The sequence below is a fragment of the Epinephelus moara genome, chromosome 3 (assembly GCF_006386435.1).
Source record: "Epinephelus moara isolate mb chromosome 3, YSFRI_EMoa_1.0, whole genome shotgun sequence".
In the NCBI taxonomy this organism is placed as follows: Eukaryota; Metazoa; Chordata; class Actinopteri; order Perciformes; family Serranidae; genus Epinephelus; species Epinephelus moara.
The window spans coordinates 30,669,107-30,684,214 of NC_065508.1; the positions used below are offsets into that span (position 1 = coordinate 30,669,107).

General features: G+C 40.6%; 1 protein-coding gene across 2 annotated transcripts in view; it reads right to left on the reverse strand.

Annotated features, from left to right (window-relative positions):
• Positions 1-11,288, reverse strand: part of ppm1e (protein phosphatase, Mg2+/Mn2+ dependent, 1E) — a 74,358-nt gene extending 63,070 nt beyond the window's left edge. The window contains exons 1-2 of one of the 2 annotated variants that reach the window (XM_050041450.1): positions 11,149-11,288; positions 10,842-11,035 (exon numbers count right to left, since the gene is read on the reverse strand). In XM_050041450.1, coding sequence (XP_049897407.1) covers positions 10,842-11,026 — 185 coding nt within the window. In that variant the 5' untranslated portion in view covers positions 11,027-11,035; positions 11,149-11,288. Of the gene's footprint in view, positions 1-10,841 lie in introns of both variants that reach the window. The other variant, XM_050041449.1, reaches the window with a different exon arrangement.
• Positions 11,289-15,108: the final 3,820 nt, after the last annotated feature.

The following is a 15,108-nucleotide window of genomic DNA, read 5'->3' on the forward strand; positions in this document are numbered from 1 at the left end:
TTCAAAGTCGTCCATTGCAGCTACTACAGTCCGGAGATATTGCTAGGCTAAATAAACAGCTGAGCTCTGTTTACAGGCTACGCTGTCAGTCAGTGTGCGGGCTGGAGATTGGTGGAGCAGAGAGGGGAGGGGGTCCCCGCTAGGTATTGTAAGTGACTATGTGTGTATGAAGTGTGTGTGTTACGCTAGAAGAGTCAGAGTTTGGGACGGAGTCTTTTACCCCCTGGAGTGTTACCGGAGTTTTTGGAGTGCTCAAATAAACTGGCCTTTTTCCCCGAACGCTACTCTGGTCTCCTGCTCGTGAGTGATTCATTACAGTATCGTAACATGGTTTAGATTTCTAAATAAATATTCACCTCGTCGCTAGATAGACCAACTCCTGAAAAACTCGTGTCTGCGCAAGGCTTTTTGTCCCTACGAGGCCAGCGTCATTTACCCGACAGGAGGGGTGAGCGAGTGAGCCCTGCAATCTAGAATTTGACCACTGATGTCACTGTTTTCAACCCATTTTACACACTGGCCCTTTAAAACTGGTATATTGCTGCAACCCTAATAATGACCGTATGACTTGATGGCAACAGCCCCTACATTATTCATGACATCACACAGACTATAAGCTCTGCATTTAAACACACACACAAAAAACAATGATAATAAAGACAAAATGAAAGTGGAGTAAACACAACAGATTCAAGCACAAGGGAGTTTTGGTAAAAATCACAGCCTGGCACAGCCTGTAACAAGTGGGTCGGGCCCAGTCCTGTTCGGACAGAGAATCAAAGCTCTGCTGGGGATACAGTATGTGTCATTCTCTGACTCTCTCCCTTCACTACCTGTCATCTCTCCACTGTGTCTCTCTAAAGACAAAAAACTTGTGTTAAATTAAAAGGGGTTGTAGAAAAATGTGTATTTATTTTACAATACTCAGCCCGGCATTTGATGCACTTGTTAGCAACATTGCCCACATTTAATAAGACAAGCCGACAGATTAAAGTTAGAAAGCATTTTCTGATGGCTGACAAATGTAAGCCATGTTTTCCAACTCTATTGAGCCAAAATAAGCAGCAGATTACCCAAAGTGCAGCTCACACCGGCTCTGGTGGCGTCTGAAGCTCTGATAAAGAAGTCTGACTGAAACATGGCCTGCTGCTGCTGCCTGCAGTATTCAGACCGACTACAAAAACACCATTATTACTCTGTGCAAGGACGCCTGTGCTGTTGCCATGACAACTGATGTACTGTATATGTAAAGAAGTGTCAAGCACACGCACACACACACAGATCAGACCTTGTGGACATGTACCTTTCCACTGCAGGCTGAGAGCTCAGAGAACACCAGCTTTAACTGGCAGCAGGCAGCCATGTTAATGGGAGCATAAGTGATACATTAGATCGTGTAACAGCACTTGAATGAGAGTTGATACATGATCTGTGTTCCCTGTAACTGCTGTACCGAGGGAAGGAGTCTGTCTGAGTTTGACTCCATCCAAAATGCTGTAGCAGCTCCCTTCAACTCATTAAAACGCTCTGAGATGACAGCAGTCAAATCTGTGAGATCAGCTGCTGAAGTGATGGAATCAGATCCTGCAGCTTCGTCTGCGAGTCAGTCAACGTGTTTGTTCCTTCAGTACAAATGTCCAAGTCCGTTTTCTGATTTTACACTGCCATGGTTAAGTTTTGCTGAGGCTTTGACACAAAAATACTTGCTTTGGTTGGAAAACATCATGTTTCAGGTAAAATACCTACTTGGTTAAATCTGTAATAACTGAGATATTTTGGCCACTTGGGTGCAGCAGAAACGACACGGCATCATCTTTTCTGTTGATATGATGAACTCCTTAGCAAACATTTGCGGTTTTCCACATTCAAAAGTTACAGAGCAACATGATCATTTATCTGGAGTCATATTTGTGTCCACCTGATGAATGTACTTCTAATATTTGCTCTTTTTTAGCTCTATTTTTGGTCTCCACCAGCTCCTGAGGGATATATTTAGCTTTTTAGCTGCTAAATTCTCCACTGTGTTTATTAGCTTGTCTCTAAGGCTCTGTGTCCTCCAAACCATTTTTTTTTTTCCCAACTGAAAACACCAGGCGCTCCTCAGAAAACGCCCAGCTGGGAGTGTTTTGGAACACCACTCTCTTGGGTGAAAGTAGGTGTTTGTTGGACCCATCAACCACCCCTCCTGCCCACCCCATTCGGACATTGGCCTCCTTAACTTTGTCCCGCCGCATTTCCCCCTGACACTGCCGGTGCCGTTAAACTCTAACGGCAACTGGCCGTGTATTATGCCGATGTTAAAGGATGCCTTTTTTCGTTGGTTTCTGACAGTGCAAGTCACTGCCCAAGAACTGGATTTCAATTACTTCGGAATGAGACCGGGCTCTTTTCACAGCTTAATAGAGGAACACTTGTCTTTTCAATGAAGTTGTGGGCTATAAAACCAAAGCAATGAGCTTAAAGAAGCGGAAATGCTCTGTAGAGCTTAGGGGAACTGCAGAGTAAGGTGATAGCTGGTCTCTGACTGTCTGTCTGCAGTTTACTGCTGAGCAGGTAGTGTACAGTGAGTTTTTAGTTTTTCTTCTCTGAAAACTACGCTATGAGAGCCATGACAGTGAACCAAAACAGTAAACTTGCGGGTCAGTCAGATAAACAATGAGCTGAAACTCACTACAAAGGCCCTCAGACAGACCAAGGCGACGGTCAGCCGTCAGTCAGTGTCAGTGAGTCTCACCCTAGTTTTTGCAGTGTGTGTCCCACTGTTGGCACTAGTTGGCCCTTGTCAGCCTTGTTGGCTTTTTTTAAGCTGATTCAGTGTGTTGAATTAGCGTTGGTGACAGCTGAGTGAATAACATTACTTTGATTGGCCATTCAGGTCAGTGCGCAAGAAGAGAAACAGAAGTAAGCAAAGTAAACACACAGCTGAAGTCAAGAGGGAGTGAGACCAAAACAAAGTTGTTCCCGAAAGTAAAATTATTTTTCTTTAGTTATTGAACTCTTTAGCAGAAATATTTCCTGATGGTTTGTGTTATTGTTCACTGGCGCACAGTCAATATGCTCTGTTCTTTCAACACTGGATTGTGTTGTCAGTGTGCTAACTGGCTAAGTAGCGTCCTGTCGGTCTTCCAGTTTCCCTTTTTTGAATGACAGTTACAGACTACTGCCATCTGCTGGTGTGGAGAGTTATTTCCTCTCACGCAGATGCAGAATGTTTGGTTGGTAGGCCATCAGCTGTGGTCTTTGTGGTGTGTTCATGTGCAACTTTTTGGCTGAGACGCAGGCGACGTGAGGCAATGCAATGGCTTTTGACGCCGCTAGGTCTCTGATGTCAGCTCAGTGTATCTGGACTTTAAAACTCCGTAAAGCCATCACTTTGAACCACCTCTTTTACACTGTCACATTGTTATTAGAAATATACTGATTAAAGCCACTTTAAGAATGTATTATGCAGGAAATGTCTGTTACTGTTTGTGAACAGTATTGCAAGTGAAAAATAAAACCAATCCCAGATTCACTCCACTTGGTGTTTCGCCTCGTTTTATTTGCGTCTTTTTGGCGCTGTGTCCGCATTTTTCATAGCTCTGTCTTGGAGGTTTGCTGCTTACAGTCAGCACCTAGTCGCCTCGTTTTTATGAAGTCCTGACCTCACATGCTCGCAACGTCTCGAACACAGAAAAATAAGAAGATAACATAGGCAGAGGGCAGAGTTTCTGGAGATAAATACACCACCACACATAGTTGGTCATAAGTGATAATTGAGTTAGATTACCTTTTTTATTTATTTATTTATTTATTTATTGTAGGAAAATCCTGCATAGTATACATTTAAGTTTGGGGAAACATTATGTTTTGGGTTAAAATAACTACTTTGTTCAGGATCAGTAATAATCACACTCATGGATAAGAGAAACCAACATTGATTGTCAGATGAAATTAGGAAAAGAACAACAATCTGCCGTGTTAAAGTCCGATGTTTTGTTGGCTCATCCATCTACCCAGACCTCTATACATATCCATCCATGTGCAGACTTTGTACTTCTTTAATAATAACGTCACTGTACAGAGTCATAGTTTGCGTGTCCCCTTGTTGTCGCTGAAATGGCTAATGCTCTTGTGTTTCTGGGGAGGATACTATGGGATATTCAGAAGATGATTCCTCCAGATTTTGTACCATTCCTGTAGCATCATATATAAATCCACCGGCTCAGAAACTGTGTAAAGTCGTGCACATAAAGCAGCAAAACTGAGTGCCCATCTTGACCTTGCGAGCAGCTTGAACGCTCATCTCCTGGTAGGGTCTCTTAAGATAAACTGCTCCGTGGACAGGAGCCAAAGAGTGATTCATACACTCCACCAAGCCAAATGCACTCTTTAAGATGCTACCCTGGCCAGGAGACACAGACACAGGGACATTTTACTTAGGCGGTGAGCTGCAGTTATTTTGGTAAGTTTGGCTAATGACCGTTTGACAAAGCCAGATTGGATGAAGTCCATTTTAAATGACTGTGTGGCAACCTGGTGAGGAGCAGAGCAGGAGGAGAGGCTCCAGTCTCACTGTCCACCAAATACCAACATGTTTCTGCCTTGTTTCAGCTTTGTTCAACATCAGAAGGCTTTTAGTTGTCAGGACGCCCAGACAGAAGTGAAAAAATTGTATTTTCCATTGTTGAAAGAAAGAAGTACTTAGATCCTTTAATTAATAAGGTAAAAGTAGAAATGACACAATGTAAAATCTACTCCATCAGATGTAAAAGTCCTGCATTAGAATACAAAGTACAAAAGCATCATCAGCTTATTATATTTCAAAGTATCAGATATGTATTTTGCTAAATGGCTCCTTTTATGAAGTTAATTATTATTTTACTGTAGCAGCTGGTTGAGATTTAGCTACTTTAAACATCTTTATACACTTAAATGGCCAGTGTGCAGGATTTAGGGGGATGTGTTGGCAGAAATGTAATATTATATTACAAGTATGTTTTCTTTAGTGTTTAATCACCTGAAAATATGAATCATTGTGTTTTTCTTACCTTAGAATGAGCCGTTTATATCTACATAGGGAGCAGGTCCTCATCTACAGAGGCCGCCATGTTGCATTGCCATGTTTCTACATTGCATATTACGTTTTCATGCACAGCTAAGTGGAGCTACAGTTACAGCTCGACTAGGCCATTCAACTGGACTACTATCCTTGTCCCAGTATACAAGCACGGGAGGGGAATTGTTTTATTGACCCAAGTATGTCCGAGTCCTCTACGATAGGTGGAGATATGCACCCTCTCAGCTTGTTAGTTTTGGACATTTTTCCAGCTGACCTATTATGTCACAGACCAAAGAAGTTAGCTATGGTTAGCTAGCTGCTAACTGGTACCATGGTGGACAACTTAACAGCTCTGTACATTTTGTACAGATGAGTTGCAAGCTGGATGTAGATTTCTCCACGTTGTTACGGGCTTCTTCTTCTGTTAACATTTGATGCTATTGGACTTCCAGGTCAAAGCCCGGGTTGGAAACTGTGGAGCATGCTCAGAGCACCTCGCCAGTTTGGGTCTGATTGACTGTATACATGCAGGAGGAATCTAACTCCGGATCACATTATCTGGGTGCTGGTAGGCATGGGGTGAGCTTAATAAACTGTCCTGTGTTAGTCTTGTTTTCAGGTGTGGAAGTCAAAGAAATGTGACAATATGGCAAAGAAAGACTCGCACACAGAATAAAAAAAGATTCAGACTGAAGTCTGGACTTCAAAAATCTCTGTTTTACATGTTGCAAGGCAAAGTGCAAACATTTCAGTACATGCTGAACTTTCCTTAGTGCAACTTTGAGAAATTCGATTAAGTACGATTTCAGTCAGACTCACATGTTTACGTGTATTTTAAAAGTAAGTTATTTTCTCTAATGTCATGTAAACGTACTGACTGGCTCTAGCTTGGGACATTTACGTTCCCATTATTGGCCACCGTAGTTAGCAGCCCCTCTGTGACAAGCAGTTTCAGAAAAACACTATTTTTAATCTGAAACTACTTTATTGAGTGTTTTTACTGGTTTGAATCAACTGATCCGTTTGTTTAGGAGAGGAAGAGAATAATTCAGCTCCCAGTGAAAACCTTCTGAACAATGAACACTGAAGGAATTCTAACCAGGAGCCCTACACACTGCTCCTTTATTATTTACACTTCATCTTAAACATTTTTTAAATTCCATATAACTTTTGTGTGTAAACTATTAATCTGTAATTTACAGCATACCCACCTATCAGCCAAAAAGCCATTTGAATATACTGGAGAACAACTCACTTCCTCTATCTTCCTAGTAGTACACCCACCACTACACCACTGCTTACAACTGCAATATGCATTTTTCTTTGAAGCATAGTGGAGTAGAAGTACAAGGGAGCACAAAATGGAGACACTCAAGTTTCAGGGATATTTTTTGTCAGGTGCAGTGACTGTGTGCAGCTTTCAGGAGTGTTAAGGTCACAGTGGGATGCCAGATTTGGTGCCATCATGTCTGAACAGAGAAACATACCACACCCATTCTGTAGAGCTGGGACAAAACATGTCCTGCCAAAAAAAAAAAAAAAAAAAACCTGAAATTATAACTTATCAACACAGTAACTCTGTTTCTGGGACGAAACATTGTTTGTAAAGGATTTATTTATATGAAAAAAATATGATTTCTAAAACATTTTGATGTGCTTTCATTTTTTTATTTGCCTGTGTCAGAAAAAGCCTCGTTCCAGACAAGAATACACAACTTCACACTATTAAAAAATGTGTTTAAAGCCTCCAAAATCTAAAACTAACAGTGCCTACTGATAACTGTCAAAATGTACTGTTATTATCGTCTTTGTTTTAAAATATATTTTTTAATTAAAATGTTGGTTCTATAAAGTTGTGTCCCAGATGTTTGTCCAATCTGTCAGATTTCTACAAAGACATAATTTATTGGGGATTAAAGAGGTGAGCTACATCACAAGGACTCCTGTCTCACTTCCTGGTTTCCAAAAAGATGGGAATGCTGCCAAAGTTCTGATATTTTTTCTGTTTTTTGATAAATTCATTAAAATAATATTGCTATTCGCTGTGTCTCAACCATAAAAGGTCAACTCTGTAGCTTCTTAATCCAAACTAAATAAGAATTAGTATTTTGATCAGCATTAAGAGGACTCTGAGCAGCTTTGAAAAGTAAAATGGCTTCTCCCCTCAAGTGCTGTAAAATGAACAAACCTTACCTTACCTCTGACATTCATCATGTAAAAAGGTCTATTACAAGGTCTAATAGTCAAAGCTTTGATCTTTTAAAAAGGTATTTTCCAGCCTATTTGAAGAGTAAAAATTTAAAAACCCCAAAATAAGGTTTTGTCCCAGCTCTGAAGATCGAGTGACCACTGTATCTGCTCACCGCCACTGAAGCTGGAGTGTGCACAGAGGTACTGGGCTGCTGGATTAACTCATGTTCATCACAAACACTTCCTGAAACCACTTCATGTTTCTACATTTTTGTTTGTGTATGGATTAAACCATCGTGTTACAGCCATTATTGTGCACTTGACACTGAAACAGGAACCTGTTCCTGTTTAAATCTGTACACATTCTGATGCTACCCATGACTGCTAATTTAGTCTCTTCAAATTAAACCGTCGCTCAGAAAATAATTTCTCTCTTTGTGCACTTTCAGTCGTGAGTCCGGTTGAACCAGAGTAGAGCATAACATGTACAAATAAACCCTTCATATTTGTAAAGAGTTCTTTCTACAACCTAAAAGCATGAAAGACGTTCCTTCCAAGTCCTCTCAGATTTCTGACTGTACCCTGTGAAGCTTCTGTGGCCGTTGTGTTAATTAAACAAAACTATATGCTTAGGGACTGTTTGTTATTTATGAGGGGAGAGGGGGTGGTGCAGAATGGGGGAGGCATGTTGAAAAAAATTAAGCACTGGGGAAGGACTTTTTTATTTTGGCTTAGGGGTGGGGCATTATAAATTAAATGGTTGTATTTTGTATTTATTTTACAGACAATTAAAAAAAAAAAACATGTCTAAAAATGGAAGACATGTTTGTTGAAAATAGGAAACTTTTTTTTAAATGGAAGACATGTTTGTTAAAAAAATCAAACTTTTTTTTTTAAATGGAAGACATGTTTGTTAAAAATCAAACTTTTTTCAAATAGAGGACGTGTTTGCTAAAATAAAAAATTAAATGGAGTACATGTTTGTTAAAACTGAATTTATCTTTTTTTTAATGGAAGAAATGTTTGTTAAAAATCAAACTTTTTTAAATGGAGGACGTGTTTGTTAAAAAAAAATTAAATGGAAGACATGTTTGTTAAAATTGAAATTTTTTTTATGGAGGACATGTTTGTTAAAAAACAAACTTCTTTAAATGGAAGACGTTTCTTAAAAATCAAACTTTTTTTAATGGAAGAAATGTTTGTTAAAAATTTTTTTTTTAAATGGAGGACATGTTTGTTAAAAAAAATTTAAATGGAAGACATGTTTGTTAAAATTTAATTTTTTTTCAATGGAGGACATGTTTGTTAAAAAACAAACTTTTTTAAATGGAAGACATTTCTAAAAAATAAAACTTTTTTTTATTTCAATGGAAGATATGAAACGATTTCCTTAAATGGAAGACGTGTTTGTTAAAAATCAAAAAATTTTAATGGAATATGTGAAACGATTTCTTTAAATGGAAGACGTTTCTTAAAAATCAGACTTTTTTTTAATACAAGAAATGTTTGTTAAAAATGAAATGTTTTTTTAAATGGAAGATGTGTTTGTTAAAAAAAATGGCATGCATATTTTCTTTAAAGTTTGCCAAAATTACACCATATATCATAGACAGCAGCTATTAAAACTGAAATTATCATTAAGTTTTCAAATATCTGGCAGTCCTCGGACACATCGTGTTCGACAAGCACTTCAGTCAGAAAAAAAATCTCACCAAATATGAGCTTAAAATGGTGATATCTCATCAAAATCACTTTATTTGAATATTTAGCCAAAAACAATTGCACAAACTAACCAGCATGCAGTAAAAAAGCTGGGGATTTTTCCAGATCCAGGATTTCATCCTTGACTTTTAACTCTCAAACATCAAAGGGTACGTTCTAAAAGTCTAACTAATTTATGGTGGAGGGAGGGTCATGCATTTTCCACCAGTCACTCAGGGAGGCTCAAGGAAAAAAACCTTTGTAGCTTCAGGAAGGGTCAAAATGAAATAACAAAAACAGTCACACCCCAGCCTCTCCCCTCCTCTGATAAATAAAGAACAGTCCCTTATATTAAACGTACCAATAATGCTGCATTTCAACATCTATTCTAATTTGTTCCACAGTTTGTCATCAACAGTGAACAGGCAGTGTGTGCATGCTGTTAGCACAGAATTTGAGGGGGAGGGTAGGATAAGCTGTGCAAGATGCTGAATGCTCAATGACCTTACATTCGCCGGCCAATCAAACCTGGACGTCGTGACAAAGACAGTATGAACGTGTGGTGAACGCTTCCTGCTCTCCAGCTCTGTAAAGACACCTGACAGCACCACTGGCTGCATGTGATCCATCCTGTCACCAACATATGCTCTCCATCCCTGCCGGAGCGCATCCTGACCCTCTGAGGTGTACACAGTGTGAGCCTATATAGCAGCAATACGGGGGCCAAATCTGGCCCCTGACAGGGTGCTGGGTGGCCCCCCAACCATGAAAATTAATTGATTCACACTGGGATATTTTTTGTACTTGTGGCAGGAGAGGATCCCACAGGTCAATGCTCCAAATGACCTAAATTCCTAGAGACGCCCCTGCACACACCTGACCTGTGTGGGGCTGCTGCCTCCTGTCACTCAGCTAAAGTGGCCCCCAGCCACAGCAGCTTGAGCCTATAGGATCTATGTGCAAACCCGGCCAGTAAAAGTCATTTTCAGACATACATGCGAGCAGCAGTCCCCCTTGCCACTCAGTGCCCTAGATGAGTCCCTCCATCCTGTTTCTTCTCAGCACAGTTTCTGCACCTATTTTGGATTCAAAACCAGGCCAGGCAGCAGAGCTCAGGGCAGAGCTCTCTCTGCCCACAAACTTATCTCCAACACCAGATTCTGGAGTTTAATTCATTAAAATCATGCAGAATAAAAGAGGAGCATCTCTTCTTGATCATCTGTGTGGATTCAGGTTGTTTAAATGCATCTTTCCTTAAATGGGCACAGTGAGAATTAGACACTCATGCGCAAAATGTCACGAAGTGGAATTATTCAGAGAAAAATCATCATTTCAGTCCAACAATTCCGTCTGTGTGTCGGATTTTAAGAGTGTAACGATTGAGGCTAATAACGTAACCGGTGAGGTTATTTTTAGCCTGCATGAAGATGCGCTCAGCAGTGATGGCGATGGCTTCCTCCCCCTCCTACACCATCATGACGTCGTGCTGTTACGCAAAACCAGGGGTTCACCTTTTGCGGACCTCCAGCACTGTCACAGCTGGCGTGGTGTCATTATTAAAGATACATGAATAAAAGGAAGCAGAACACAAGATACTGTGGCTTTATAACACAGATCACACAGCAACACATCACAGCCCTGCAGCTTGTCACTTCTGCTTTATCTTTAATTCCTCCTAATGTTTCAGCACTTGTCTAAACTTGGTGTTGGACACACCCAGCATGTCATGGAGCAGGTCGCTGGCATCCTGCGAGGCATCCCGGCTTATCTGATGTGCACCCAGCCGGGGTCAACACAGCTCCCGGTCCAAAACACGGACATTAAGCTGCTGCCGTGACCTTATCTGATACACTGACGTTACACACACGGTCATTAACAACATGCCATGACACAAAAGTGGACACTTAACTATTTGTAGAGGTGCTGGAGACACAGGTCGAGGCATTCCCCCTCCACCTCTTCCTCAATCACCAGGTCCGACAAGGGGCGCATCGGCGGCGGGTCGCTCTCCTGCAGAGGCATTCTCATCTCCCGGAGAAAGAGCTCCAGGAACCGTCGGAAGGTTTTTTCCTCTGCTGTAGAGCCGGCCATCATCTCTCATTCCTGGACAGACAGAGACAGCTCCGCCCGTCAGTACTCGAACTTCCCGGGCTGACAAGAGAAGAGTCAGGACACTGAACCGAACTAGTTGGACTGTCAGTGCACGAGCGGACTACCTGAATGAGTATGGACTACCGGAGGGAGCGGAGCGCGTGGAACCAACCGGCGCGTCTGAGAGCAGCGGACCTGACTGGCTGAGCGGGACCGTGGCGTCTCCGGTTATACTACTGGACTCGCTGTCACAAGCTGGACTGAGCCCCCCATTCAGAGCCGTGCGGGAGCGCGCATCGCGTTATCAGGGATTTCGGATGATCAGACGGCGGTGACGTCAGAGAGGGAACGCGGCGGTTTACATATGGGTCGTGGACGCGCACGTCGTCTGACGTCTGAGACCTTTTTGTAGACATGAAGGTGGCCTGTTTGGTCCTCATGACGTCAAACAGAAACTGTGTTGTATTATAAATCTTTTACTTTCACTGAAGTCAGTTTCATAAGGGACTGTTCGTTATTCATGAGGGGGAGGAGGGGGTGCAAGAAAGGGAAGGCATGTCAAATCATTTTTAAGCACTGGGCAGGTAGGCCTACATGTTTTTATTTAAGCTCAGGAAGGAGGCTTACACATTTAAATTGTTGTATTTTGTATTTATTTTACCACCAATTTTAAAGGAGAACACAGATTTGGAAGCCATGTTTTCTTTAAAAACATAAGTTATACCATTTATCACAGCCACAACTTTTCATAAGATTTTCAATTTACCGACAGTGCTGTGAAGGGACTGATGTTTTGGCTTGGGGAGGAGGCACACAAATTCAAAACAGTTGTATTTATTTTACTACCGATTCTTAATGAAAACGTGGGGTTGGAGGCCATGTTTTCTCTAAAAATTGCCAAAATTACGCCATTTATCACAGCCACTAACTCAAAAAAACAAGTTTTTGTTAGATTTTCAATTTTCCGACAGTGCTGCAAAGGGACTGATTATTTTATTTTTGCTGAGAGGAGGGGCTTACAAATTTAAATTGTTGTATTGTATATTTATTTTACCACCAATTTTAAAGGCAAACACAGATTTGGAAGCCATGTTTTCTTTAAAATAAAACAAGTTATACCATTTATTACAGTAACAAACTGAAGAAAAAAAAATTAGTAAGATTTTCAATTTTCTGACGGTGCTCGGAAGGGACTGATGGGGAGGAGGCATACAAATTTAAACTTGTATTTTTTATTATTTCAACCACCGATTCTTAAAGAAAACGTGGGGTTGGTGGCCATGTTTTACCACAAGCCATTTATCACAGCCACAAACTCAAAAAACGAATTTTCATGGGTTTTCAGTTTTCCGACGGTGCTGATATTTATTTATTTTATGGCTTGGGGAGTGTCATACAAATTAAATTGTTGTATTATGTATTTATTTTACCACCAATTTTAAAGGAGAACACAGATTTGGAAGCCATGTTTTCTTTAAAATAAAACAAGTTATACCATTTATCACAGTCACAAACTGAAAATTTAAAAAAAAAAAAAAAAAAATTCATTGGATTTTCAATTTCTGACGGTGCTGGAAAGGGACTGATATTTTTGGGGGTTGGGGAGGGGCATACAAATTAAATTGTTGTATTATGTATTTATTTTACCACTGATAGTCAAAGAAAATGTGGGGTTGGAGGCCATGTTTTCTCTAAAAAAATGGCTGAAATTACAGCATTTATCACAGCTAGAACTGAAAAAAAAATAAATAAAAAATTGTTGGATTTTCACTTTTCCAATGGTGCTGGGAAGGGACTGATGTTTTGTTTTGGCTTAGGGGAGGGGCAGACAAATTTAAATGGTTGTATTGTGTATTTATTTTACGGACAATTTTTTAAAGAAAATGCAGATTTGGAAGCCATATTTTGTATAAAATTGCCAAAATTACACCATTTATCACAGCCATAAACTGAAAAAACAAAAATTAACATTGGATTTTCAGTTTTCTGACAGTGCTTGGACAAATCATGTGTGACGAACGCTTCTGTCGGAGAAAAGGCATAATCAAATCTGAGCTTAAAATAATCATCATGTCATCAAAGTCACTTTATTCTATGTCTCATTTAAAATTTGGTAAAAAATAAACAGTTTTCATGAACCGCGGTTTTTGTCAACTCCAGGATTTCACCTCCAATTTTAACTTTTAACTTTCAAACATCAAAGGGTAAGTTATTAAAATATAATATAACTAGGCTATATAACAACTTTATGGTGGATGGAGGGTCATGCATTTTCCACCAGTCACTCCGAGGCTCAAGGAAAAATATGTGTAGCTTTGGGTAGGGTCCAAACAAGAAAAACAAAACAAAAAAGAAGACACTCCAGCCACCCTGCCCCTCTGATAAATAACAAACTTTCCTTAACAGAAAAACTTAATTTAAATTGTATAAATGTTCATAAGTTAAATCTCAACATAATTTTCCGTCTCCTCTCTCACATCTTTTAACCCTTTCCCATCAACATGGTGTCGTTCGTGTTTCCGTACCTAATTTTCAACCGCTCGGAGCATTTTGAAAATGAACTGGTTCTGAAGTGGCAAAGTTGGCTCTCAGCTGGAACCAAAACAGTACCATGTTTTTCTTGACCTAAAGTGCGCACTGTGACAACATCAGTGGGATTTAAGAAGAGATTTAAAAAGTAGCTGGTAGCAGTTAGCAACTAAGTCAAAGAAGAAGAAGATCAGCAGCCAAAAATGTCCACAAATTGTGAAAACAATGAGGTCCAAGAGCTCCTTGATCTCTGAGCAGAGGACGAGATCAGCCGTCATATAACGGGGATGGGAAATGATAATAGCATAAACGGGACAGGTAGCAGGATGGGATCATGGGCGGCATGGGTGTGGCATTTTTAAGACATTTTATGTGGAAAGTGGGAGATTTAGCTGATAGCAGTTAGCAGCTAACTCAACAAGGAAGAATATCGGCCATAAATGTCCAAAAATTGGGAAAACAATGAGGTCCAGCAGCTCCTTACCCTCCAAGCAGAGGATGAGATCAGCTGCCATATAACAGGGACGTTAAATGATTGTTATTTTCATGTTAATGCCGTTGTTATTGTTTGTAAAGAACTGCGGATGTGTACATTATATGTCACACTAGAGGCTGACACTGTTGTGTTACATGTCACGCCCATCACACCTCTTTTGATTTTGGGATGCCGCTATGCTGTCTAAAATCTTACAATGAAGCAGAATGATGCTATTATTATTTGGTTCTTTGTACAAATACAAAGGACGCATAAAAAAAGAGACTTCCTTGCAGCCCTATAGCGCGATCTCTGTGTGAAAAGGGCTGCTGTCCTACATCCTGTGTAAAACCAAAAGTCATCACTTGACGACACTCATGAGACGTAACAAACATTCTTATTTAACCCCAAATAATGCCCTTTTTTCTAAACATAACCAAATTGTTTTGTTGCCTAAACCTAACTGTGCCCTTTCCACAACATGAACCATGCGTGACAATGTGTTTCAGCTGTGCATCACATAGATACGCTAAAGGATGCCCTTGCGCCAATATGAGACGTCAGTATTTGACGACCTGGGAATGAGAACAGGTTGTGCCTACTACTACTGTAGGTTGGTAAAACTCACTGGTAAAAGCAAATCTAATGCGGCTTTCCCAGGCCCCCAGGAACACCGCTCAGTCTTGTTGCAATTTTTATTCCCCGTGGCCACTTGCAGTATTGCAGTGAAAAAATTCCCTGTGGCCCAGAGAGCATTTTCCTCATAGACCACCTTTGTAAAAGAAGGCCAGACAACTTGGTTGGCGTACATGCCAGGCAAGCAGTTCCATTGGACTGAATAGGCGCCATCTTGAGGACTGGTATCTAGTTATTATTCAAATCTATGGGCTTTCCTGGGGGCCTGGTGTTGAATGTGTCTTCTGTCTTCCTGGTGGGGGGGAGGGTCGAAAGCCCAGTTCGGACCAAAGATTGACGACGAGATGAAAGTGTTTTAGAACGTTGCAGAGACAAGTTGCAGCGGTATGAACTGACCGATCTGAACTTGACTCAAGCTGGCTGATGGTGTCACCTGACACTCAGC